This window comes from Neoarthrinium moseri (assembly GCF_022829205.1).
Source record: "Neoarthrinium moseri strain CBS 164.80 chromosome Unknown scaffold2_Wmoseri_CBS_16480, whole genome shotgun sequence".
Classification (NCBI taxonomy): domain Eukaryota; kingdom Fungi; phylum Ascomycota; class Sordariomycetes; order Amphisphaeriales; family Apiosporaceae; genus Neoarthrinium; species Neoarthrinium moseri.
Window position 1 is genome coordinate 38,404 of NW_026055116.1, and position 23,714 is coordinate 62,117.

The 23,714-nt window shown below is 56.0% G+C and overlaps 7 protein-coding genes across 7 annotated transcripts; 3 read left to right on the forward strand and 4 right to left on the reverse strand.

The window, feature by feature from the left end:
* Positions 1–383: 383 nt before the first annotated feature.
* Positions 384–1,290, reverse strand: JN550_000752 (uncharacterized protein; the record flags this gene model as incomplete). Its single annotated transcript, XM_049319380.1, has 2 exons — positions 384–1,122; positions 1,232–1,290. 2 exons carry the CDS (start codon positions 1,288–1,290, stop codon positions 384–386), a joined length of 798 nt encoding a protein of 265 aa, XP_049176658.1.
* Positions 1,291–1,764: 474 nt separating this feature from the next.
* On the reverse strand, positions 1,765–3,142 carry JN550_000753 (uncharacterized protein; the record flags this gene model as incomplete). Its single annotated transcript, XM_049319391.1, has 3 exons — positions 1,765–2,222; positions 2,276–2,840; positions 2,906–3,142. 3 exons carry the CDS (start codon positions 3,140–3,142, stop codon positions 1,765–1,767), a joined length of 1,260 nt encoding a protein of 419 aa, XP_049176659.1.
* An 860-nt stretch (positions 3,143–4,002) lies between these two features.
* On the forward strand, positions 4,003–6,060 carry JN550_000754 (uncharacterized protein; the record flags this gene model as incomplete). The annotated part of the gene is made up of 3 exons (XM_049319402.1): positions 4,003–4,077; positions 4,137–4,748; positions 4,804–6,060. 3 exons carry the CDS (start codon positions 4,003–4,005, stop codon positions 6,058–6,060), a joined length of 1,944 nt encoding a protein of 647 aa, XP_049176660.1.
* A 704-nt stretch (positions 6,061–6,764) lies between these two features.
* JN550_000755 (uncharacterized protein) lies at positions 6,765–8,027 on the forward strand (the record flags this gene model as incomplete). Its single annotated transcript, XM_049319413.1, has 1 exon — positions 6,765–8,027. One exon carries the CDS (start codon positions 6,765–6,767, stop codon positions 8,025–8,027), a length of 1,263 nt encoding a protein of 420 aa, XP_049176661.1.
* An 826-nt stretch (positions 8,028–8,853) lies between these two features.
* JN550_000756 (uncharacterized protein) lies at positions 8,854–11,930 on the forward strand (the record flags this gene model as incomplete). Its single annotated transcript, XM_049319425.1, has 2 exons — positions 8,854–9,379; positions 9,439–11,930. 2 exons carry the CDS (start codon positions 8,854–8,856, stop codon positions 11,928–11,930), a joined length of 3,018 nt encoding a protein of 1,005 aa, XP_049176662.1.
* Positions 11,931–12,487: 557 nt separating this feature from the next.
* Positions 12,488–14,065, reverse strand: JN550_000757 (uncharacterized protein; the record flags this gene model as incomplete). The annotated part of the gene is made up of 2 exons (XM_049319436.1): positions 12,488–13,689; positions 13,813–14,065. 2 exons carry the CDS (start codon positions 14,063–14,065, stop codon positions 12,488–12,490), a joined length of 1,455 nt encoding a protein of 484 aa, XP_049176663.1.
* Positions 14,066–15,073: 1,008 nt separating this feature from the next.
* On the reverse strand, positions 15,074–21,429 carry JN550_000758 (uncharacterized protein; the record flags this gene model as incomplete). The annotated part of the gene is made up of 2 exons (XM_049319447.1): positions 15,074–16,188; positions 16,242–21,429. The coding sequence occupies 2 exons, from the start codon at positions 21,427–21,429 to the stop codon at positions 15,074–15,076; spliced, it is 6,303 nt and encodes a 2,100-aa protein (XP_049176664.1).
* Positions 21,430–23,714: the final 2,285 nt, after the last annotated feature.

Below are 23,714 nucleotides of genomic sequence, written 5' to 3' on the forward strand. Positions count from 1 at the left end.
GCTGGTTCGAAAGACAGAATCAACCGCTTGGACGCCATATCAGCATTATCTTTGCGCTTTCTCTCACTGGGGAGACAACAACGATGGCCAGACCAATCATTGGAAAGCATTGGCTGCGCACTCACTCAACGGCAACTCGCCTGAAATGATAAGCAGCTGGCGTGACTCTCCAACATTATAAGTTTTAGGCCACTAACACAAACGAAATCATAGCTGTATCAAACCGTATACCTTCCTCATTCGCATAACAACCGTAAAGCCATCTTACTTTTTCACCTTGCCGAATCAGCCCGCTTTAATTATGCTTTACATATATTGATTGAAAACTTGGGGGTGGATGGATGATGACTGTCGAATTAACAAAAACCTCATTGCTTTGTCCTCTATTCGGTACCTTCATCCAATGGTGTCCACCGTCCAGCTTCCACGTCGTCCCTGATCCGTCTCCGCACGTCGGGGTCTACGGCGAACATGGGGGCCTTCTCCATCCAGGCCTCTTCCTCCGGCGTGTCGACGCGCCCCAGGAAGCCGTTCCGATATGGATAGCGCCCGAACCGGTCCAGCGGCGGCCGATGCACATCCAGCAGACAGGCGATCCAGAACGCGCCCTCGGCCGCGCCGCAGGGGCTGCTGGGCCCCTTCTCGGTCAACATCCTCGGGAACCCGTGGAGATCCCAGCGCTTCTCGGGCTGGTCGCGGTGCGGGTCCCGGGTCTCCAGGGTCTGCTCCACGAGCCGGCGCGTCTCCTCGGTGAAGGCGCCGGCCTCGTCCGGCGTCGCCTCGTGGTGGACGAGGGGCGCGCCGAACCACAGGCGCACGAAGATGAAGTAGTCGAGCGAGACCGAGTCCCTCCACCGGGCCCAGGCGGCCGGGTTCAGATGGGGCGGCAGCGCCTGCAGCTGCCTGGCGAACCGGAGGGCGATGTCGCCGAAGTAGTCGAAGGTCCAGCGGTTGTGGATGCCCTCCAGGAGGTCTCGCGGCGCCTGGTCCAACACGAGCTGGAGACCCAGGGCCTGGGACGGGAAGTCCGGATCCTCGGGCGGCGGCAGGAATTCCATCATGTCGGGCACCTGATCCAGCCCGTACTGGCTGAGCGCCTTCAGCACTGGCCACGCCTTTTCCCTGATGCCCCGTGATTCAGGATCTTGCGACTCTTGACTTCCACCAAACAAGACGATCGAGATTGCGTTGCCAAAGTCGAGAGATTCTGTTTTTTTTGAATGGAATCGACCGGTCTACCATGAACTTGAATAGCTCTGGTGTGAGGTGCTGCTTCAGGTCTCCGGCCATGGTAAATGCCGCGCATAGACTCTTAACGTACTGGGAGACACGAGGAGTTCGTCTTTCCCAACTACTCGAAATGGTGTTCGAACATGTTGATGGTGTGGTGACCGGTTGATTTGCCTGCTTACCTAGGTACATACGTCGAGCAGGGGAGCGGGGAGCCGCCGGCTCTATACCCCACTGGTGTTTCTGCTTACACCACAGATGTGGCTACCTGTTGGGCACAGATTATACCCAGGGCGTTTTCGTAAACATTGATAGTCGAGTTTCATGCGCCGTCCATGTCATTAACAGATATGTGTTAGAGGTACCAAGCCACCCCTTTGGCAGAGCTGTGAAGACTTTTGCTCACGTCGAAATTTCGTCACAATTCTATTCTACAGCTGTGCTACACCCAAACAAGATGGTTGTATAACGGCACTTTTTGCGCACAAACTCCAATGCGTAGACCCATCCAAGCTAAGGTAGTTGTACACTAATCTATACAGCAAATGCGTTCTCTGGGCTGGCAAAGAACTTCTTCGACTCGGCGCATCTCTCACTCTTGCATCCCGGGCATCTCAATCCCATTTGGTAGGAGCACGCAACACCACTCTGCAAATGTGACTTGGCCAGGTTTGCGAGTCCCTTGATGAAAATGGGGTTGCCGTTCAAACTCTCGACACGCTTGACCGTGTCGGCATGGCCGGATTCTCCAATGACTTCCCTGTCAAGCTCATAGAGAGTCTCGATGTGGTCTGACGTGAATGCAATGGGGATGAGGACGAGGTCCTTCTGACCCTTGGCAATGTAGTCCTCTACGGATGTCGAGGTCTGAGGCCCGAGCCAAGCCTTGGGGCCGACCTGGGATTGCCAGCATAATCTGTAGGGATTGGAGAAGCCGAGGCGTTGCATGACAGCGTATACGGTCGCCGCAACTTCGGCTGGGTAAGGGTCACCTGTGACACTGTTAGCTTGACTGGCAGTTTGCTCACGGAAAGGCGCAGCTTACCTCTATTCACGACATCCATGGGTAAGCTGTGGGCGGAGAACAGCAGGACGGCCTTGCTGCGTCGTTCCTCGGGGTACTCGAGAAGCTTCTGCTCGATGTTGGTCGCGAAGGCCTCGACAAGGCCCGGATGTACCGGCCATCTATCAATGACGCTCCACTGTATCGCGCCTGGGCCGGCTTTGCCTTCTAATCTTTGGCGCCACTTCCACAGCTCATTCAGACTGCTTCCCGTGGTGGAGCACGAGTACTGGGGGTATTGTGTGAATGCGACGGCCCTTCCTCCTTTACCGTTGCCGAAGCCATCGGCCAGAAGTCGGTTGTACATCTCCTCCGTCAGGGGGTTGGCATAACGGAAGGCGACATAGGGCTTGTGAGGGGCGGTCTCCGGGGAGATCTCGTCGAGGATCTTGCACATCTCTTCGTTCTGTAGTTCTGACCATTTCCGGATGGGAGACCCGCCTCCGATGGCGGCATACTGCTTCTGAATCTTGGGGGTTCTTCGTTGCGAGATGAATGGGCCTAGGTAGTTTTGCAATCGGCCAAGGGGTATCAGGTCGCCATCGGCCTGGAATAGTATCAGCTCATTGCAACTTTGGGAGCGTGCGGCAGTGTGTGGTGGGCGCTGCGTACAAACAGGCGGCTGAGGAAGTCTCCCACTTCGTCAGTAGTGGAGGGTCCGCCCATGTTCAGGAAGACCATGGCCGTCGGGCCCTTGGAGCCAGCGGCATTCTGGGTGACGGGCGGCACGGGCGTCGCGAAGCTTCGGGTCTGCAGTGCTGCGACCTTGGTTAGGTGCGAGGCCGAAGCAGCCGTGCACGATGCGCCGGCTCTCTGGGAGAGACGGCCGACAGAGTGCCGGAGCGACATTCTGGTCTGGAGGATACGAGGGCACCAGAATTCGAAGGGGCGAAGCGATCCGAGGTTGAGTAAAGAGCGAATTGAACCGTGGGTTCCGGATGCGCAAACGTGGACTTGTCGCGGTGTGGCCCAAGACAAGAAAGGGTAGACTGGTGGTCATCAATGATGGGTGCATTCAACAGAGCTCCAACTTGCCGATGGCCGCGCCCGTACCGATCCCCGAAAACTTGGGGCAGATCGGCCTCCCTAAGGTACATGGATAGGTAGTAGGTGGCCCAAGTCCCTCCTGTGGCAGGCGCGGCGATAGCCAATCATGTTCGAGCGTTTGTCAGAGGCTCAGTCTGATTCCCTCCATTCCATTGTCCGGAGCCTCTGTGCGGCAACGCAGAACGAGTCTGCATAGCTCAAATCCATGTTCTCCAAGCACATGCCTAGGTCGCTGTTGTCAGGCTTTCATATCCATTACCGTAAAAACAATCGCTGCAGCAACTCGGAGTCAGAAAGTTGAAACCGACAGTCCGCCTGCAAGGTTGTCTTGGTGCTAAACCAGGCACCGCCTTAGTAAGGACATAGCTTGAGCTAATAACTTAACTGCTGAAGCCAATAAAGCCAGGTGCTAGAAGCCAGCTCCGTCACCTGACTTCGCGTTTCGTGGTCCAGGGCATAGCTTCAGCTCGCCGCGGTTGCCTGGCGTTCCACCCTGGCATCTGATCCCACTCCAGCGTCGAGGCATTGGCGTCCCCAGGTCCGCCTGCTCAATTGCGTTTACAAAACCTCCTGGCGTCCCCCCAAACGTCTTTGTTTGCATCTCATGTGTTCTGCTACAATACCAGAAACACCAGCTTTCTAGAGACCGCATGAACGGCAGCATGGCTGAGCGCAACGATCACTACAAACGGGAGGAGGATGAGGAGGAAGAGGAAGAAGAGGAGCTTGATGAGAACGTGAGTCCAATTTCTTCCCTCGGCCTCTCCCATAATCGCCGCCGCTCACAGTCTCCTAGTATTACAAGGCGCAGAAGGATGCCCTGTTGTTCGCAATCAATGTCAGCCCATCAATGCTGAAGGACCCACCTCCGTCCGAGGACAAGAAGGCCATCAAGGACAATGCCGTGATAGCAGCCCTCAAGTCGGCCCACCAGGTCATGCAGCAGCGCATTATATCCAACGCAAAGGACATGATGGGCATCATCCTGTTTGGCACGGAGAAGACAAAGTATGTCGACTTTGACGGCAAACCTAGCAACCTGTCGTATCCCCATTGCTATGTCTACACCCCACTCGACGTACCTGCTGCCGAGGATGTAAAGCAGCTCAGGAGCTTTGTCCATGATGGAGATGATGAGGACCAGCTTCTCGTCCCATCACCCGACGGCGTGGATATCAAGGACCTCCTTTTCTGCGCAAACCAGATCTTTACCCAGAAAGCCCCCAATTTTGGGTCCCGAAGACTGTTCATCATCACCGACAACGACGACCCGCACCCGGGCGACAAGAGCGCCTCCGAGTCCGCTCGTACGCGAGCACAGGACTTGTACGATCTGGGCGTCAACATTGAGGTTTTCCCCATCACCCACGGCGAGGACAGCAAGTTCGACCTTACCAAATTCTACGATGTAGGTATATCAAGGTCACGCTATCATCTGTCCGCTGCTTACCTGAGGAATGCAGAATATTGTCTATCCAGACCCTACATCAGAGGCGCTGGACTCCGAGAGATTCAACACGTCAAAGTCGGGTGATCTCAATTCCCTAATAAAGAACATCACCTCTAAGCAGACCCCTAAAAGAGCCTACTTCTCTAACATGACATTCGAGCTGGGCCCCGGGCTCAACATCTCTGTCAAAGGGTATAATATTATTCAGAAGCAGTCACCCGCCAGAAGCTGCTATATCTGGCTTGATGGCGAGACAGCCCAGATGGCTGTCAGCGAGACAACCCGCATGGCTGAAGACACCACGAGAACCGTGTCGACAGGCGAGGTGAAGAAAGCCTACAAATTCGGGGGCGAATATGTCTACTTCAGCCCCGAGGAACAGAAGGAGGTGAAGCAGTTTGGCAGCTCTACCATACGGATTATTGGATTCAAGGATCGGTCCCTGCTGAAGTTTTGGATGTCTATGAAGAAGTCCGTCTTCATTTACCCCAGCGAAGAGGGCTATATCGGCTCAACACGTGTCTTTTCGGCTCTGTGGAAGAAACTTTTGAAGTCTGGCAAAATAGGTATCGCGTGGCATGTGTCAAGAACGAACGCCAACCCCGTTTTGGTTGCCGTCATACCTTCGCGGGCCCAGGATGACGAGGACTCTGGAACACCGTTCTTGCCTGCAGGACTGTGGCTCTATCCGATACCCTTCGCCGATGACGTCCGCCCGCCTCCGGGTGTCAAGGCTGTCCGCACAACCGATGAGCTGACCAACCAGATGAACAAAATTGTTCGCGTTCTGCAGCTCCCCAATGCTGCGTATGATCCTACAAAATATCCAAATCCGTCTTTGCAATGGCACTACAGGATCCTACAGGCCCTAGCGCTTGAGGAGGAGGTGCCAGATGAACCTGATGACAAGACAAAGCCAAAGACTAAGGCTATACACAAGCGTGTCGGAGGGCACATTGAGGATTGGTCAAACCTTGCAGACCAAGAACTCACAAAGTACGAGGAACAGCAGGGCATCAAACGCGAATTGGAACATGATGACGAACCTCGACCCGCAAAGAAAGCCAAGAAGACGATCAAGGCAGAAAACGGAGATGGTGGTTCGGTCATGAACGATGCCGCCTTGAAGAAGAAATTCAACTCTGGTGAACTGACCAAGCTGAAGGTTGTGGACCTCAAAGACATTCTTGCTGCGCATGGCCTTGATACGAAGGGCAAAAAGGCGGATCTCGTGGAGAGGTTAGAACAGTGGGTAGAGGACAACTTGTAACGATCGCTCCGAAGTCGTAAAAAGCAAAGGTGTATATTCCCGGGGCTAGGCGTCATGGACCTGTGTTTCCTGGACTGGAGTGTTGGTCGCATGGACTGGCCTTCTTCCCGATCTGAGCTAACTGATTCATGTGGGCAATCATGTTCTCAATGACTTTGTCTTGTCGATTGAGCTGGGGTTTTGCTCCTTGAGGGCTTCGCCGTGATCTGGGCACTCTGCTAAACTGAAGACCTAGCTTTTGAGTTCGCTGTTTGACAGCACGGGTCTCTTCAATCTCACTGTAACGCCTGAACCTGCGACCAGGGCAGCGAGTAACGTTGTGCGGCAACCCAATCAAGATCCGACAATGACCATTTGTTCCCTCACATTGTGCTTAGTACACAAGCAACCTTGGCGACCATGGATATACAAAGGCAGCGAAGCAAGACGACCAAACCGCTTTGTCCTTCCGCATAAATATTGTCCTGACCCCTGCCACTGCTGCATGTTCAGGACTCCGGAGCTCAGTATTTTGTGCCAGCATGTTGGAGACGTAAACGCACTATACATCGATTCTGGGCAATCTTCCATTCATATCTATACTATACTATACCATAACGTGTGAATCATCAGCAGGATCCGGCGCTCGGCTGGCTCGAGTCCTGGGCTTCGTTCTTTGAGCACGAACATACCAGCTCAACACTCACAGAACGGTAAGACCGACTATGCCGCATCCAACAAACCCACCGGACCCAACTCCAAAGCATTTTATCTACTTCCCATGCGGCCACCGGCTGATCCATGTCCCGGAATCCTCTAATCACACGACCGCCAAGCTCAAGAAAGGCACAACATGGACTAAGAACCCCGATGGAACACTCACCGGTAAATCAGCCCACCTATTCTGCCCGAATTGCAGCTCCTCCCTCAGCACCAAGGTCAACAGCCCCCCGTCATACACGCTGTCCTGCGGACATGCCGAGACCCACGACGACTGCCTACAGGTGTGGTGGGCGCTACAGGACGCTGGACTCGTAGCACCAACACAGTCTTACACCATGCGCAACACAGCATGCAGGGGCTGCGAGACGGATGCGAATCGCGTCGTGACTCCGCGGCTATTGGACTGGCTAAAGAAGGGGGACGAGTTTCACGATGGGCGAGATGCCAAGCAGGGTGGCCCGCAGCCCGTCTTCGCAGTCGAGCTCCCTGAGCTAGCACGCGTGCTCGTCTACGCGCAGCAGACCCGGGCCACGCAGCGCGAGATCTGGCCGCAACACCGCCGCTTCTGGGCCCAGGTCTGCACCCGGCACGTGGCACCCTCAATTCTCCTGCGCTTCCTGCCCATAGTCGCCCGCTTCTGGGGCATGGACACCATGCTGGACCTCGGAATGGCGGCCGGGTACGAGTACTACGGCAGCCTGCGGCGGCTGGTGGAGCCGGACACGGCCACGCGGTCCGCCGTGGCCGGGGCCGACGACGTGCTGCACCGCGTGCACCTCATCGAGACCCTGTGGGCCAAGCTGGATGGGGTGCTGCAGGACATGGAGATGCGGGCGGAGCCGTACAAGGGCGAGCGGGAGCGGAAGGGGCCCGCCCGCGCCGTCGCCGTCGCCCGCCGCTTCAATGCCCTATTCCTGGTCGACATCGACCTGCCGCGCCGCGACCCGGGCCCCATGCTCGAGGCCGGGCGCGCGCTCGAGAGCGCCGTGTGCCAGTCGTGGCACAGCCCGGCGGCGCGCGTCAACGCTGCCGAGGCCGAGCTCATCAAGGGCTGCACGCGGCTCGATCGGGCCATACGCGAGATCGAGCGCTGGGCCAAGACGGACGTCCCCTTCGGCGGGACCGACCTCGAGGCCGTCGTCCACTGCCTGGGCCGCGCGAGGGAGGAGGCCCTGCGCCTCTGGATCGGGAACACGGGCATCATCCTCGGGATGGTGGCCAAGTTCAAGACGGGGCAGAGGAAAGGGGCATCAGCGCAGAGTTGACTAGTCAGGGATGATCAATATAGAGCAGATGTTTATGGTACTTGTCCTGGTTTATTTTTATCTCTTCGTAGGTCTTCAGGCGTGATCGCATATTGACCGTGCAACAGCGTAGTGGCGTATCAGGCGATCGTTAGAACTCAACACAAAGAGCCTTACTGTGGAAAAGTAGAACTGTGAGGTGACCGAGTGCATATTTGGATCTCGTAACCCCTGTCAAACACCCGTGCGGGATTTGTCTGGGCGAGAGTCACTCCGGAAAACTTATGCTGTCATGAACCGGTGTTGCTGTTGCCACGATGGTGAGATAATGAGGGGAAATGGCCTCAATTACCGACGCAATCGAGGAAAATTCGGCATGGGTAGTATTACACCTGCAGAGCCTTGGTTCAAGAAGCTGTAGAAAACTAACCATAAGGGAGTCGGGTCTGATTTTGGCGCACACGTTATGTAGGTATCTTTATACAGTTACAAGGCGAGCCACAACGCGGCCAATCAACAATTGATATTGCTTTGGATCAATGAACACCACCCACCTGGAGTGACTAAGGTGCACACCCTGCAACTAACCCCGCAGTGCGCTAGACCTACCTAAGGCAACCTGGAATTAACAGTCCCAACTAATTACCTGTCTAAGTTCCACCCACCAGACAAGGGCCCAAAGGTAAGCTTCACTCACTGGTGACCATCAGGCGCGCGTTCGCAACCAATTTGCCTCCTCATCGCGGTGCGCGCGGTCTCGCCCACGCACGACGCCTGGATCTCGGCGACAGCAGGGCACCACGCGACATGGTGTCGCGGCGCATGGGCTTGATTGAAGCTGCCGACCATGGATGCGTTTCTGGGTGGGCTAGGCCTCGGCAGCCTGGGAGGCGACGCGCCGAGGACTGGTAATGGCTGCAACTCGATCGACGACCTGCAGCGCCAACTGCACAGCGCCTTCACGTCCAAGCGAGGCGACACTCGTGCCGAGCACATCTCTGCAACCTTCGAACTGCGCCAGAATGCGGTCCTGTACATCCAGGAGGAGCGCGAGAGCGCCGGCCCCGACGGCTTAGAGCCCTTGCAGGAACTCGCGACGCGGACCGTCAATGCCTCCGAGGCACTGCTCGACCAGCCGCAAGACAACCCAGCTCTGCAGAAGGCGGTGGCAAAACACATAGCGGGCGCTGTGGGAGTGGTTGATGAGAGCACCTGGAACGTACGGCAGGTCTCCAGGGCGACACAGGGTTGGACATTCACATATCTGTGCCGGCACTCATTACAGGCTTGGAATCGCCAGAATACCAAAACCCCAGCTCGCCTGCCCATCGGAATTTCCAGTGGCAATGATGGCCTGGATCCCGTGAATCTCTGTAGGTTCGCCCCCAGAGCTTAGGTCGCAGCCAATATCAAAATTGACATGAATGTCCAGCACGTCCGGCGTTTGATTGCCGCGGTACGCTCACCATTGCCTTCTCCAAGAACAGCAGAGCAATCGTGGTCAAGTATGAGCACACGCCGTTGCACAAGACCGTTTCGGATCTCATGGACCGTCTGGCCCCAACCCTTCCACCGCCTCCTGCGCCCAATCCCAACAATGGCAATGCCAACCGATCTACCAAGGCAAAGCGACCGCCGGTAGCAGAAGGCGAGGAGAGTGCTCGCAAGAAACGGAAGAGGAAGAAGGGCAAGGAAGGCGAAGATGGGACTGCGGACGACCCAGCGCAGCTTGCAGCCCCGGATCTCGTAGCTAGTGGCGTCCATGCGACTTCGATTCTCAACATACCGCCTGTTGAAGCAGCGAGACGAAGAGAGGTCGCTATCAACCTCCTGAGTGGCAGGAACATTGACCCTGTCACGCTGTCTGTCGACCAGTTCAGCATTTTTGCCAACCAAGCGCCGCATCTCCAGGAGCTATCGCTCGATATGCTGGCCAAATATGGAGCTGAACGCCTAAGGATTGTTCACCCCGATGAGAAGGACCAGCCATCAGCCTCCTCAACCCCTCAGCAGCAAAACACCCCCGCCGAAGCTGGAGAGGCGGCAACAGCGGTATCCACACCGACCACAGACACCCCCTCGAAGAAGAGGAGGCCGCGAAAAAGCAACCTGGAAACCCCTGCCTCGCAGTCTGGTGTGGAAGATGTCGTTCAAGCGGCGCCTGCGTCACTAGAGCTTGAGACAGGCACTGCCACGCAAGCTGCGGCAGCCTCAAGACAGAGGAAAACTCGAGGAGCGTGTAACACATGCCGACAGAATAAGCGCAAATGTACCAAGGAGCATCCGCAATGCTCAGTTTGCGCCGAAGCTGGCGATGCCTGCGTGTATCTCCCCCCGAAGCCTCGCAGGAAATCCGAGAAGTCGGCCGAAATTGTTGAAGCGGAGCCATCAGACATCCAGGAGGAGGAAGAGACGGTGCCAAGTGATCAAGCTCAATCTGCTCCTCAGGGTACACCCCAAGCCACACAAGTAACGACGATGGATGTTGACAATGATGAATTCATACCTGACCCAAACATCTTGTCGGGTCCCATGGATCACTCGATTCATCAGCAGCCAGCACCAACTTATTACCAACCTGAGGCTTCTACTGTAACATTTCCACAACCATCGCCTTCTCACACGACTACTCCGCAGCAAACTCCTGGCTTAACCTATTCTAAGGGCATCCAGCAACCTCAGCCGTCTCCTGATATCACATATACCAACACACCTGCTGTTGCGAGCCCGCCCAAAAGACAGGCGACACCCAGGAATCAAACCAGACGTAGCCTCCCCAGTGCGCAAAGTTCACAGGCCCAGGGACCTAGTGTATCCAGTGCAGCTCAGTCCCAGATAGCACAGACCTGGAGTAATATGCCCAATTCACCAGCGATCCCCCCGGCCAATGGCACAAACACACCAGCCTACTCTCAGCAGCAGGCGGCCAAGCGACCAAGATCTCGAAAATCGAGAAGTGAATCTATTGCGCCTGTGTTTGATGGCGTTCAGGCTGCTGCTGTCTTGTCGCAAACACATATTCCGGTGCCACAGCCTATTCAATCACCGGCTGTGAATAGGTCACCCCATCAGAACCCGGCCTCCACGGCAAATGCGCGTGCCAAGTCGAGGCAGGGACAGAGACCACAAACACATGCCCCTGTAACCCAGACGCCTGTTCCTCCACCCCAAATTCCGACGTCTCGTAACATTTCCACGAATCCGCCAAACAATGCGTCTTCGGCCCCGCCGTACGATCCGTTTGGCCGTTATAACACGGCTGGTAATGATCAGTATTCGCAAAGTGGAAGTGGTCAGTCATCTCGGATTGCTTATGATCCCCATTCATACCAGCAACCGGCGGCAAGTTCGTCTGATGCATACACAGCGCCGTCGTACGACTACTCACGCAGTAGCTCGACAAACCCCCTGAGTCAAGCGCTCCATGATACGTCGAGCTTCAGCAATGTCGGTACTAGCAATACGGCTCAGTGGACATCTTCGCAGGCTCGACAAACCCAATCACATACTGCGTCCAATAGGTCTACCACTCCTTATAATGCGCCGACAAACAACCAGACTTCGCCATCTCATTCGTATGGCACCCGCTCTGCCCAGCGCCAGACTGCAACACCAACTCCAAGTTACAACCAGTCTCATCAATCGCACCAACAGCACCAGCCGTCTCATTCATACAACTCATTCCCAGGGCAGCAGGGCACAAATCCGCAACAGAACCAAGCCTGGTACGGCTTCTCGGCCGATACTAGTTCCAACAACGCGAGCTACAGCAGCAATACCCGGAACACTGGCTACGGCAATGCGCAGCCATCTTCGAACAATGCCGACTACAACCAGACCCAGCGGCCCAATGCCCCCGGCTATCATGGGTATGGTGTGGGAGATGACCTCTACGAGATCCTCCGGTCAGGCAGCTCCCATTAGTCTCCTCAATTCGCACAAATGGAGCTCTCGAGCGACTTCCGCGCTGGTTGGAGGCGAAACTCAGGTGGTTGAACCATCGCATTGACCAACTCGTGAATGGACTTATACAGAAATTGAGGGCCAAATCTATGTCATCTCAAGGGGTGGAGATTTCCACAGGAGTTAAGGGGTTGGCAAGATGTGCTTAAAGCACGGAGTTTGCTTTGCTAGGTTACGATTGATACCATTGCACAGTGCTAGAGAACGGATCAAGCAGGGTCCCGGGTGTAATTATACCCAACCACAGTCCTGTTAATAAGACCATGGGCTGTGAGATCAATAAAGAGACCAATGAACACAAACAGGTGAATGCCAGCTTCAGTTTACTCGGTATCACTGCACGTGCCAGTCACTTCTGTTCCGAAAGGGTTTGGTTCATCTGGCTTAAGGCCTCCTCATTCTAAGTCTAGGATGCGTCTAGGACAGGCGTCCGTTAAGGTCTACCGGTATAACAAGTGGATCTTCCGCGTGGTCTCCCTTCTATCCTCAGAGCCATCTCAACTTCTCGTCTCGGTAAATCAAACCCGCGTATGCACCAGCCGTCCCTTGACCCAGACGCGCTTCGTATTCCGGTCGTCCCCGTTAAACACCCACTTGGCGACCTTCTCCTCCCACGTCTCCCAGCCGAAGACGTCCACGTTGCCATCATCCTCGCCGCCGTCTTCCAGCCCCTCATTCTCCTTGATGCCCGCCGACTCCTCCTCGACCAGTCCCAGGCCGATCAGCTGGGCGTCGAACTCCATGCCCACCTCGAAGGCGCCGACGCGGCGCTCCAGCCCGACGACCTCGGCGCCCCCGCGCGTCGCCAGGTACAGCACCTCCTCGACGCTGAGCTTGGCGCGCTCGCGGTCGGCGTCGGACACGCCGGGCTGCTGGTGCGGCATGGCGAGGTGGCGGCTGACGAGCAGGGCGAGGCGGGCGGCCTCGAGGACGCTGGGGCTGTAGCCGCCCGAGACGTCGGTGCCGAGCCCGACGCCGACGCCGCGGTCCAGCAGCCAGCGCACGCGCGCCTCGCCGCTGGTGATGGCGCTGTTGGAGCAGGGGCAGTGGCTGACCTTGCTGCCGCGGCGCGCCAGCAGGCCCGCCTCGGCCTCGCTCAGGTGCACCGCGTGCGCCAGGATGGTGCGCGGCGTCAGCAGGCCGAACCCGTCGTACACGGCCGCGTAGCCGTCGGCCTCGGGGAACAGGCTCGCCACCAGCTCTATTTCACGCACGTTCTCGCTCAGGTGCGTCTGCACTGGCAGGCCCGTCTCGGCGGCCAGGGCGCCGAGCTGGCGCAGGCTGTCGCGCGTGCAGCTGGGCGCGAAGCGCGGCGTCAGCACGGGCGAGACGAGGGCGTAGTCCGGGTCGATGGCGCGGATGTGGGCGATGCTCTCGCGCGTCAGGGCCAGCGAGGCGTCGGCGCTCTCGTCGACGTAGTCGGCCGGCGCCATGTCCGGGTTGTCCATGCAGACGCGGCCGACGAAGGCGCGCTGGCCCAGGGCGAGGCACAGGTCCGCGAGCAGGTTGGTCGCCGGCACGTCGATGGTGGCGTAGTAGGCGGCGGTGGTGGTGCCGTGGGAGAGCGTCTTGCGCACACAGCGCCCATAGACGCGGCGGGCCTTGGTGAGGTCCTTCAGCGACGCCTCCATGGGGAAGGTGTAAGTGTTGAGCCAGTCGAGCAGGGTCGACTTGCCAAAGATGCCGGCATTTGGGTACTGAGGCGCATGGATATGTGTGTCTGCCAAGCCTTGTCAGCCCATTCTGCTCTTGAGTGTACTTTCATATATTATGTCTTGTATGCGGACGAAGGTCAATCTCCAGCGCTGTGGCCGCAAGACGCGATCCAGGGGCTGCTCCTCACCTATGAAGCCGGGGAAGAAAAACTGTCCCTCCTTGGTCGAGTGTACGTCGACGTTGCTCGCATCCCAGCCCAGCTTCGAGTACAGCGTATCCAAGTTTTTCTCAACATCGTGCTCTGCTTCAACAGCAACAATTTTGCCGGACTTGTCCACACAAACGGCTGTATTATGTAGATACTCCAGCTCGTCCAGCTTCTTGCTGTGAATGAAGGAGCCCAAGAAGACCTGATTCCTCTCGTTCTTTGGTGGCGCCATGACCGCGCTATGTCGTCTTTCCAGCGATCCGCTTCTGAAGACCTGGCGTGGACCTGATAAAAAGGGGCTTGCCAAACGTCAAGACCGCTTCAGCCAGTGTAGAGCCGTCCTTCTGGCACAACCGTCGCTTTGATTCAAGGACGAGCCCGCAGACGCGCCCGTTGCTCAAAGACGTTTAAATCGCAGATGAAGAAGGAATGCTACGACTATCTGCCGCCAGTTCCGCTGTACTGAGTCGCAGCTTCAACCCCTTAGTTGGCTTCGCACCTCGGGCTTTTTGGCCCAGCTTCGCGGAGCCGATCTGGTCTCACTTATAAAGAATGTTCCACAGCGATCTCATACACCAGAAAAAAGCCTCGCTTCTCACGTTACCGTATCATCCAAGATCTCAGACATGCGTGGGGGTTGCACAGCAGCAACGTGTTTGCGGTTTAAATATCTCGGAGCAGGGCGAGTGGCGGGCGGACGTCCAATTGACACGCTCGCATGTGTACCTGCAGCTAAGAGCCCCGGCTTGCGGCTTGGGGCGGCGGCAGACCCGCACCAGCGAAGCGGTGGCCGCCGGAGCCCGCAGCATCTGGGCATCTAGACATCTGAGCTACCCGGCAGGCGGACACATCTAGTCACATAATTCAGCGCGTCCGAGTTGCCATCTGTCTATTGGTGTCTTGCACGTCCGTGATGACAAGTCTTGGCGCTCGATCGACTTTGCACATTCGGGTTGAAACAAGAGAATGCGGCGCCCAGTGAAAATTATCTCGTCATAGCTACGACCAATGTCTGCACTGCATGCTGAGGAACACTTCTTCTATGAGGGATATCAAATGTCTAATTCTTGCGAATGATCTCCGCCTGACCTTCGCTTCTCTAAGTGACTAAAATAGAAATTACGTGCATAACTCGTCCTAGAAACCTCCATAAACCTTGACTCGAAGCAATACTATACACACGAACTGTCTGCCTCATTACAAGCATACAAATGGATATCTTATCTAGTCTACCCCCACTCTAGTGCTGGCCGTTAACCTGCACCTCATCATGCCCGTTGACTCCATTAACGCCATTGGGCTGGGCATCGTCCTGGTACGACTCCCAGTTTTGAAGGATCGCCTTGATGTTGGGCGAGTTGGTCAGAGCATACACGTTCTCAAAGTACTCCTTGGTAAGCTCGAATGGCCGGGCTGTGACGTTCGGAATGTACTTTCCAATAAGCTTGGCAGGGTCGATACTGGTCTGCTTGATCTGGGTGTTGAGGAAGCTTCGGAAGGGCTTGACTCCAGAGCGCAAGAAGGTCGAGTGGAAGGGCACGTCAATGCCACGCAGCGGGATCGTTGCGAAGCCACGCTGAAGCTCCAGAGGCTTGGGCTTAGCATCAGTCTGCTGAGCACAACCCTTGATGATGTCAACCAGGTGCTTCTTGACGTCCTCAGCGCTGAGCTCGTTCTTCAATTGAACAATATCGACCTTCTGAGCCTTCAGGAAGTTGGTGACGCTGGTGAGGGTGTCAAGTGCGCGAAGGTCGCCGGCACACACGTACTGCATGTTGGCGATGTTGTAGTTGACAATCTCCAATAGCCAGCCGGTTTCCTCAGCAATGTTGCCCACGACGAACCGCAGAGCCTCCTCATTGAAGGTCTTGGAGATACGGCTGGGGTTGACAGCGCACATCGAGTAGTTCGAGCGTCCATCAGCATCACGCTCGACAGCGACTTGCATGGTCAAACCACGGTAGAAGACGACCGAGACAAGAGACTCGATAGGCATAACGTCGGCCAAGGCTGCCAGGGCAGAGTACTCTCCCAGCGAGTGACCAGCGAAAGTGCTGTCACGGGGAACGAGACCCTTCGCCCGCATATCCTCGAAGCTGGCCTTCTCCATCAAGGTCAGAGCGGGCTGGGTGAACTGAGTTGCGGACAGGAGACCCTGAGGCGATCGGTAGGTATACGAAGTGGTCTTCTCAGTGATGCCCTTGAAGATCTTCTCGGACTTAGTAGATCCGTCCTGGGCGACCGTCTCAAACTTCATGTCCATGTACTTTTGACGAATAGCCTTGCCCTTAGGACCACCGAAGTAAACAGTGAGCTCCTTGGGGTTGTTTCGCACAATATCAGTGATGGAAAAGCCTGAATAGGTTAGCAATTATCACAGTAAAAGTAGGAGATAGCGAGGTGCATACCATAGTTGTCAAGCAGGTACTTGTCGGCTCTGTCCCACACCTCCTTGGCGACGGGACTGCTGTCGTACAGATCCATACCCATACCCTGTTCCTGCGAACCCTGGCCGGTGAAGACATAGGCTGTGACAGGCTGCTCAATTTCGGCCTCACCAAGGAGTACCTTCTCCTCAGTTTCCTTGTTGCTGGCCTCAACCTTGATGATCTTGCGACCACCGATCATGGCAGTGTGCTGGAGCTTGACTTGGATGTCATCATTGGGCAGGACCATACCAGTCAGAGAAGCGTGGAAGCTACGGACACGACCGACATTGTTTTCGGCGGCCCAGGTCTCCACGAGACTTCGCACGGCGGCACTGGAGTACATGCCGTGAGTGATAGTGCCAGGCAGGTTGGCGTAGCTAGAGAACACTCTAGAAACGTGGATGGGGTTGTAGTCGCCTGAGACCTTGGCATAAGTCTCGTTGGAGGCAGGTGCCTTGAGCTGGAGAGGCGTCTTGCCACTGAGAGGGATAGGGTTCTCAAAAATGACAGGCTGCTCAATGGAGGATCCATGGCGTTCAAGGTAATCAACCACAGGGTTGCCGTGAGAATCGCCAGCCACGTACTCAACGCTGGCAACCTGATCAATCTGCTTGGTAGGTCGCTCCAGCAAGACTTGACCTCTGGTCTCGACGCTGCTGAAGACGTTCTTGTTCTTGAACTTGATAAGACTTTGGAGCCTGAACACCAAAGTCTTACCAACAAGATCCTCATCGCCCTCAAGCACGAACCATTCCTTCGACTTCAGAACAGCGACGTCCTTAGCGGTGGCAAGGTGCACCTGCATGGGGGTCTCAACCTTGCGCTGGAAGGTGTTTTCGAAGTCGGTGTAGACACCCCGGTACAAAAACTGGGAAGTAACCTCCATGACGGGCTTGCCGTCCCTGGTAATAGTACCGCAGACCTCAACCATCTTGCCAGAATCCTGGTTAATAACGGCGTTGATCTGTGCAGTTGTCTCGACTTGGTCGCCCTTCTTCAGTGGCTCTTCACCAGGGATCATGCGGAAACCGTTGGAAAGATGGACAAGCTTGAGAAGATCTCCATCAATCTTGCGAGGGAAGATAGGCTTGGTGATAGCCTTCCATCCAACTACGATGGCGAAGTCCATAGGCGCATAAACAGTCTTGCCGGGACGGTCGACGAAAGCCTCCCCAGTGTTGCCGACAGCATGGACAAAGTCGTTGATATCTTCGGCGGTGATGGTAGCTCTGCCTCCGTCGAACTTACCAGTGACAGGGGCATCAAGGTCAAGCTTCTCATCGCCGAACCACGCTCGCCAGTAAAACTCCTTGATACGATCGTTGCGGTCGTCCATGACCTCACGGATCGGTGCGTATCCAGCCTCAGGGTGGTATGTGAAACGCAGCGGCAGTGATACAGGCTTGTTAAGCGCCGTAGTGTCTTTGATCATGTTCACGACGATCTCCTTCTTGGCATCCAAAGTGATCTCAATGACGTCGACGTAGTGGTTGTGTCTTGGCTGCTCTTTCACAATGATCGAGGTCTTGGTAGGATCGTTGGGGTACTGGATCTCAACGAAAAGGCCACGGACAGGTGCGAAGATTCTTCTCATCGGATTGGTCTGGTACTTCTGGCCCTGGACTAGAACCTCTGACATGAAGAGAGCATATCGCCAGGATCGGTTCGGACCGGCCAACAAGGACAGCCATGCATCAATGGATGGCAACGCCACCGCTGGCGATGAAGACAGCCGGTACGTGTTCTTGTGATCATCGTATGACACAGTTAGGCCCTCGATATCGAGAGGAATCTCGGTGTCAACGAGCTTGCCACCGAAATACTCGATGGAAGGGATGGTTTCTGGCTTGCCCTGGTAGACATCCTTCAGCAGGCTTGAAATGTGACCCTTGTGGATGCCATCGAGGATGTCCTTGATAGGCTCGTCCACCTTGGTAGAGTACTTGGCGGCCATGGGACCCTGAAGAATGCAAGTTCTGCCGACATCTTGGCCAATGACGGCGTCGAGGTCCTCAGACTGCCACAGAGAGTCTTTCTTGAAGAAGAATTCAAAGTTGTCATCAAGGGCGGGGACGAAAGTCGTCGGTTTCTGGCCACGTCGTTGGCAGAGCATCAAGAAATGCTGGACATCCTGAGCATTGATGATTTGCGACTCAGCCTCTGGGTAACGAGCAAGGATCTTGTCAACAGCGGCAAAGGGCTCCTTAAGGTCCGAGTAGCTCTGGAGCATCGAAGGCTGATCGGCGGATGTGGTGAAACGGCTCTCCACACGGTGGATGAAATCACCGGTCAACTTCATGTACGATGGGTCGATCCATCGAGACTGGTGCTTGACATAGAGGAGCTCCACTAGTCTTCGGACGACTTCGGCGTAGGTCATGTCCTCAAGATCACAAGTCTCGCCAGCGGAGTTTCGGCCGAACCAGACTTTCTGGAAGTCGTCGTTGAGCTTCTTGATAATATAATCACGGTTCTTCTTGAGCTCTGCGACACGCTTCTCCTTGGGTAGAGAGAAGATCTTCTGATCCATCTCAGCCCAGAAGAGGACACCTCTGGTGGCCAGCTTGTGGATTGGCTCGCCCATCTCCGAGCGGACAGTAATCACACCTCCGGCTGCTCCCTTGTACGTCTTCTCCCATTGGTTGTCCTCCAAGCCTTCGGCATCCACGATTGCTTGCTTGGCGTTCTTGCTGGTATGCGCCTCCTTGGCAACCATCATGCGGCTACCGAACAAGCAGCCATCGTAGGGCATGGGCGGGTAACCGTAGTCTTTCGACCACTCACCAGTGAGGTATGGGTATGTGTCCTCAGAGCTGCCAAAACCACTTCCGGCAACCAAGATAATGTTGTCGTATCGACGGATACGGCCGTACATCTGGAGGATAGGCTGGTGGAAATCCTCGAACGAGTGATGACCGCCGCCTCGTCCACCGGTCCACTGCAGAATGATAGGGAAGGTTGGGTTTGCTTTGGCAATGTTGATAACTGCTTGGATAGCTTCCATGGAACCGGGCTTGAATGCAATGTGCTTCAAACCGAGAGTGTCGATGTACTCTTGGGCAACCTCCAGAGAGGGGACACCAGCGCCAATTGCCAGGCCCTCGATTGGGATACCCTCGGCACGAAGTCTGCCAATCAAGGGAATTTGCCATCCCATTGCACGAGGGTTGACATAGATCAGGTTGACGGTGATACCGCGTCCAGCGGGAATTGCCTTCTCGATCTTGGTCAAGGCTTCAGTCATGGTCTTGGCGTTGTAGTAACCGCCACCAGCCAGTTCAATGTGGTAGCCAGCATTCATGGTCGCAGCTACAAAGTCCCAAGGGACCGTGCAAGGAGTCATGCCGGCAACCATGACGGGTGGTATACCTAGCAGCCTGCTCATCTTGGTGTCGACGTAGGTCTCACCCTTGGAGGTTTTTACGAGCCTGGGGCCGTACTCCTTGACCCAGTCATTGGCGTATACAATCGCATGCTCCTCATCACGATCGAAAAGCTCAGGCTTGTAACCAACCTCCTGAATGGTTCCGTTGAGCGTGCCAGCCAAAATGACGCGCACACCGGTACCCTCCTTGTTACGGCTAGTTAGGATACCTAGACCGGAGATACCGCCCGGGCCGAAGTCCAGGATGTGTGTCGCTTGAGAGAAAATGGTTGCCTTCTCCCAGTTGACGGGGTCTCTGGTAATCATGCGGATCAAAGACGGCACGATGTCGCCCTTAACCTCGTCTCTAAGGTCCTTTCCAGAACATGTGTTAAATACGGCAATGCCGAGAGACTTGGCGTCGATCTTGATGTCCTTCAAATCCTCATCAATGAGCTTGGTAGCCTCGGTGAGGTACTGGCTGTGGAAGGGCGCGGTGATGGGCAGGAATCGGTTGACGAAGCGGACCTTGCGCTCGGTGTGGGGGATACGAGTTTGATCGAGACCGGTCGGTGCCTTGACTTTTCGGAGCTGCAAGTTGAGACCGTACAGCGAGATTGGCGGGCCAGTCACAACCATGTTGCGGGGGCTGTTTATCAGAGAAATCGAAATGTGGCGGTCTTCGGGAAGATACTGGTTGGTAGCATCAATGTGCTTCTGCACCTCGCTCTGGGGCAGGTCGCGGATGCTAAGCATAGGCGTCGGCTCACCCTCGCCATTGTCAATCGAGTCCTGCAGGACCTTGGGGGTCAGAGATGTCCTTGGGAACACCTGTTGACTGCGGGCACCAATCCAGAACAAGATGGTCAAGGCATCCTTGGCGCTCTTCTCAAAGGACTCCCAATCGCTCGCAGCGGCTGTGGCAGCAGCAACGACGATGCCTTGAGAGTGACCAGTCGCGCCGGAGAGGCGGTCCCGCAGGATGCCAGGGTGAAGCCCAAGTCCCTTGGCAAGGACCTGGTAGTGGCAGAGCTGGACCAAACCGATAAGAGGCAGACTGACAGGAGACGAGATCAAGTAGTCAGCATCCGGGGTCGAATCTGCGTTGTGAAGCCAGGTCATCACATCTAGGCCCTTAGCGTAGAGCTTCTCAGCTCGGGGGTCCAGGGACAAGGTCTGAAGCAGCTCGGCGGACGAGGCGACGAGTTCGCCCACGAACGAGGGGTAAGTCTCGTACACCTCTCTGAGCTCGTCAAAGTACTCGACAATGTTGCCTTGTCCACCGAAAATATTGAAAATCTTGGCGCTGCCCTCGTCGGCGGCTCGGAATAAAGCCGAATCGTGTGGTCTGATGGCGCGGTTTGCTGTTGAGCGTGCTGCATAGTAGCAACGCACTACAACAATCTGCTTCTCAATGATACCGGGGAGGGTCTTTGCCACAGCGTGGACGTCGTTGCCCCGGAGGAACATGCGCTCGAACTCATTGAGGACGAGCTTCAACACCTCTTCGTATGAGCCCTGCGAGTCGTCCTCGCCCTCTTCGACTTCGTGGGCCACAAAGCCCATGTATCTTGCAACCAGCTCAGGTATCGACGAGGGTTCGTCATCCTGGGCTAATTCGTCTGTAGCTGCTGGCAGACCAGCTGTGAAACGGCCCTTGAGCTCGGAGGCGTGGTAGTGGAGGCCCGTGGGCACCAGAAACGAGGTCTCTAGCGATCCATGGGAGAGGGTGAGCGGCCGGAGGGAGGAGGAGGTTCTAGGGGTAGAGACGCCCGTCTGCGGGCCAGTTCCCGTGCCGTACATGACGGTGATGTCTCCGTAGACTCAGCGAAGAGCTGGAGGCTGATGTGTGTGAGTGTGTGTGTGAGTGTGCGTGTAGATGTGTGTGGGCAAGGCGGCTGCGCTTGCACGGCTTGCACGGAGAGAGAGAACTGGAGAGAGGGCAGGAAAATGGGCAAGAGGAGGAATCGGAAGCGTCTGGAAGGGGGTTCGACGGGATGTAAAAACTGCACTTCAGGACCCCTAAGTCAGACGTCTGAGTTGCGCAGCAAATTGGCAGGAGCTCTCGCACTGCGCTTGCGTTCCTCAACGTGACTTTTACCCGGGCAAACGCATCCAGTGCCTGCAGGCAAGCAGGAGCTAGCTAGCTCGCCAAAATTTTTAGTCGTCTTGTTGGGGGATTTCTCTGCATGCACCAACGCGCGATCCACGACAGGGGTTATCCGCTGCAAGTACAGGTACTCTCTTCCCACCCCACGCTGCGGCCTCTTGGGCGGCGAGCGAGTGATTCCGCGAGTAATGCCTGCCTGGCCGCCGCGAAACGCACGGCGAAAGCAGAAACGGCGACAACTTGGTTGGTCTATCAATGCCCGGCCGAGCCATAAATGGGATCATACAAAGCGATAACGTCTTTTAGCTCCAACTCTCCCCGGCGTCTGGGCGACATATCTTGAGCCATGCTTCCAGACGACCACCAGACTATTCCAGAGGAGAGTGCTGCTTACCACGCGTGTCGAATACGTAGGTGCAGCCTTGAACCGTCTTGACGTTGGGTATTGCTCTTTAATCCATATTCCATTGGATCTGGGCTCGGAAATTTCTAGCGCATCTGGCGAAGACCCTGAGAAGCGGCACTTCTCTGTATCTTCCTACACCTGGGACCCAGAGCAAGTCAGGGGCTTGATAAGACGTGCGGATACGCTCCCTCAACCTTGCGGACCAGGCCAGAGAGCATTGCCACAACGTGCAATGCAGTGGTCACTATGCCCGTGGTGAGTATCCGTCGAGTATGCAACATAAACACCGACATCTGATTGAAAAAAAAAAGTATGTCATATGAAGTGAGCCATCTTGCCCGTGTCATCATACGCCTTCTGCGACTCTGTGAGAAAAGGTCGCGATATCTATTGCGCCAAGACCCCATGCTTCTTGTCTGCACTTCTCGTTGTAAACGATGAAGTTCCTCCCGAGCAGTGAGCGGCTTCATCGCGATGCCCGATGCACATTCGCAGCATATATTTTTACCCTAAGCAGAGCCATCATGCCTGATGATGTCTTTGCATTGGCAAGAAACCGCAGGGCCGGACAAGCGTGGAGTGAGGATCCTCCTGCCATCTGAGACCTGGAGGCCAACCGTGTGCACTGTCAAAGCTTGCCACAGCACCTACTGTCTCGAGACGAACACTCCTTGGAACTTAATCGATATCGAACCGTCGTCAGCCTCGAGTGACAGAATGCAGAATGTCTGTGGCGCTCATGGGGTCGGGAAGTTGTCGCGCCAGGAGGCACACACACACACACACACACACACCGCAACGCAACGCAGCCGCGAGAGGCATTTTTCCATTGCTCGCTGGAATCCAGCACCCAGCTCAAGTAACGGTACTTCAGCCTACCTACCCACTAACGGGTCAGCGGAAGGGACCCGCAGGGTTGGCCCAAGAAATTGGGGGATGGGGCAGCTTCTGCACAGAAACAGCTTCGGGCAGATTATTTTAGACATCCGTGCGCCGGTCGGCTTGGGGGCAGAACACAGACGAGCAGCTGCAGCCGTGACGCAATCAGGCTGGTCTGTTTGTATGTATGTCCATAGCAACCACGGCGGCTGATAAGATAAGTGCCGCCGAGCATTGTCTCACAAGTTGGCAAAGTCAATGGCGAGAAAGGTTATGAAGCTCTCGCCGCCACCTGCAGGACACAACCTAGAAATCCTTCAGCCTCTGGACGGCGGGCCTGGGAACGCTTTTACGAGCGAGGCCCCGAGGCTGATCCATCCCAACTGGCATGAGGCCGCGTCGAGGCGGATTCCACGCGTGAGATGAGATTGTGTGGGGAAGGGGTCCTCGAGGGCGCCATGCCGCAAGCGGCCTAGGCCGCGAATATGGTTGAGGAGTTTCTCGCACGACGTCGAGAGCCGGTGCCACCCATGGTGGCCCACGGTGGCTCATGGTGGGGGGGATTGGCAGGGAGTGGCAGCATGGCCCCATGGCGCGCAGGGCATGCTTGGGGCCTGCCAGCGTCCCTGACAGGCTAGAGCGCGCCTGGGCGGCCTGGTGGCCTGCAAGACCCGGGCTAGGGTGGCTGCAAGA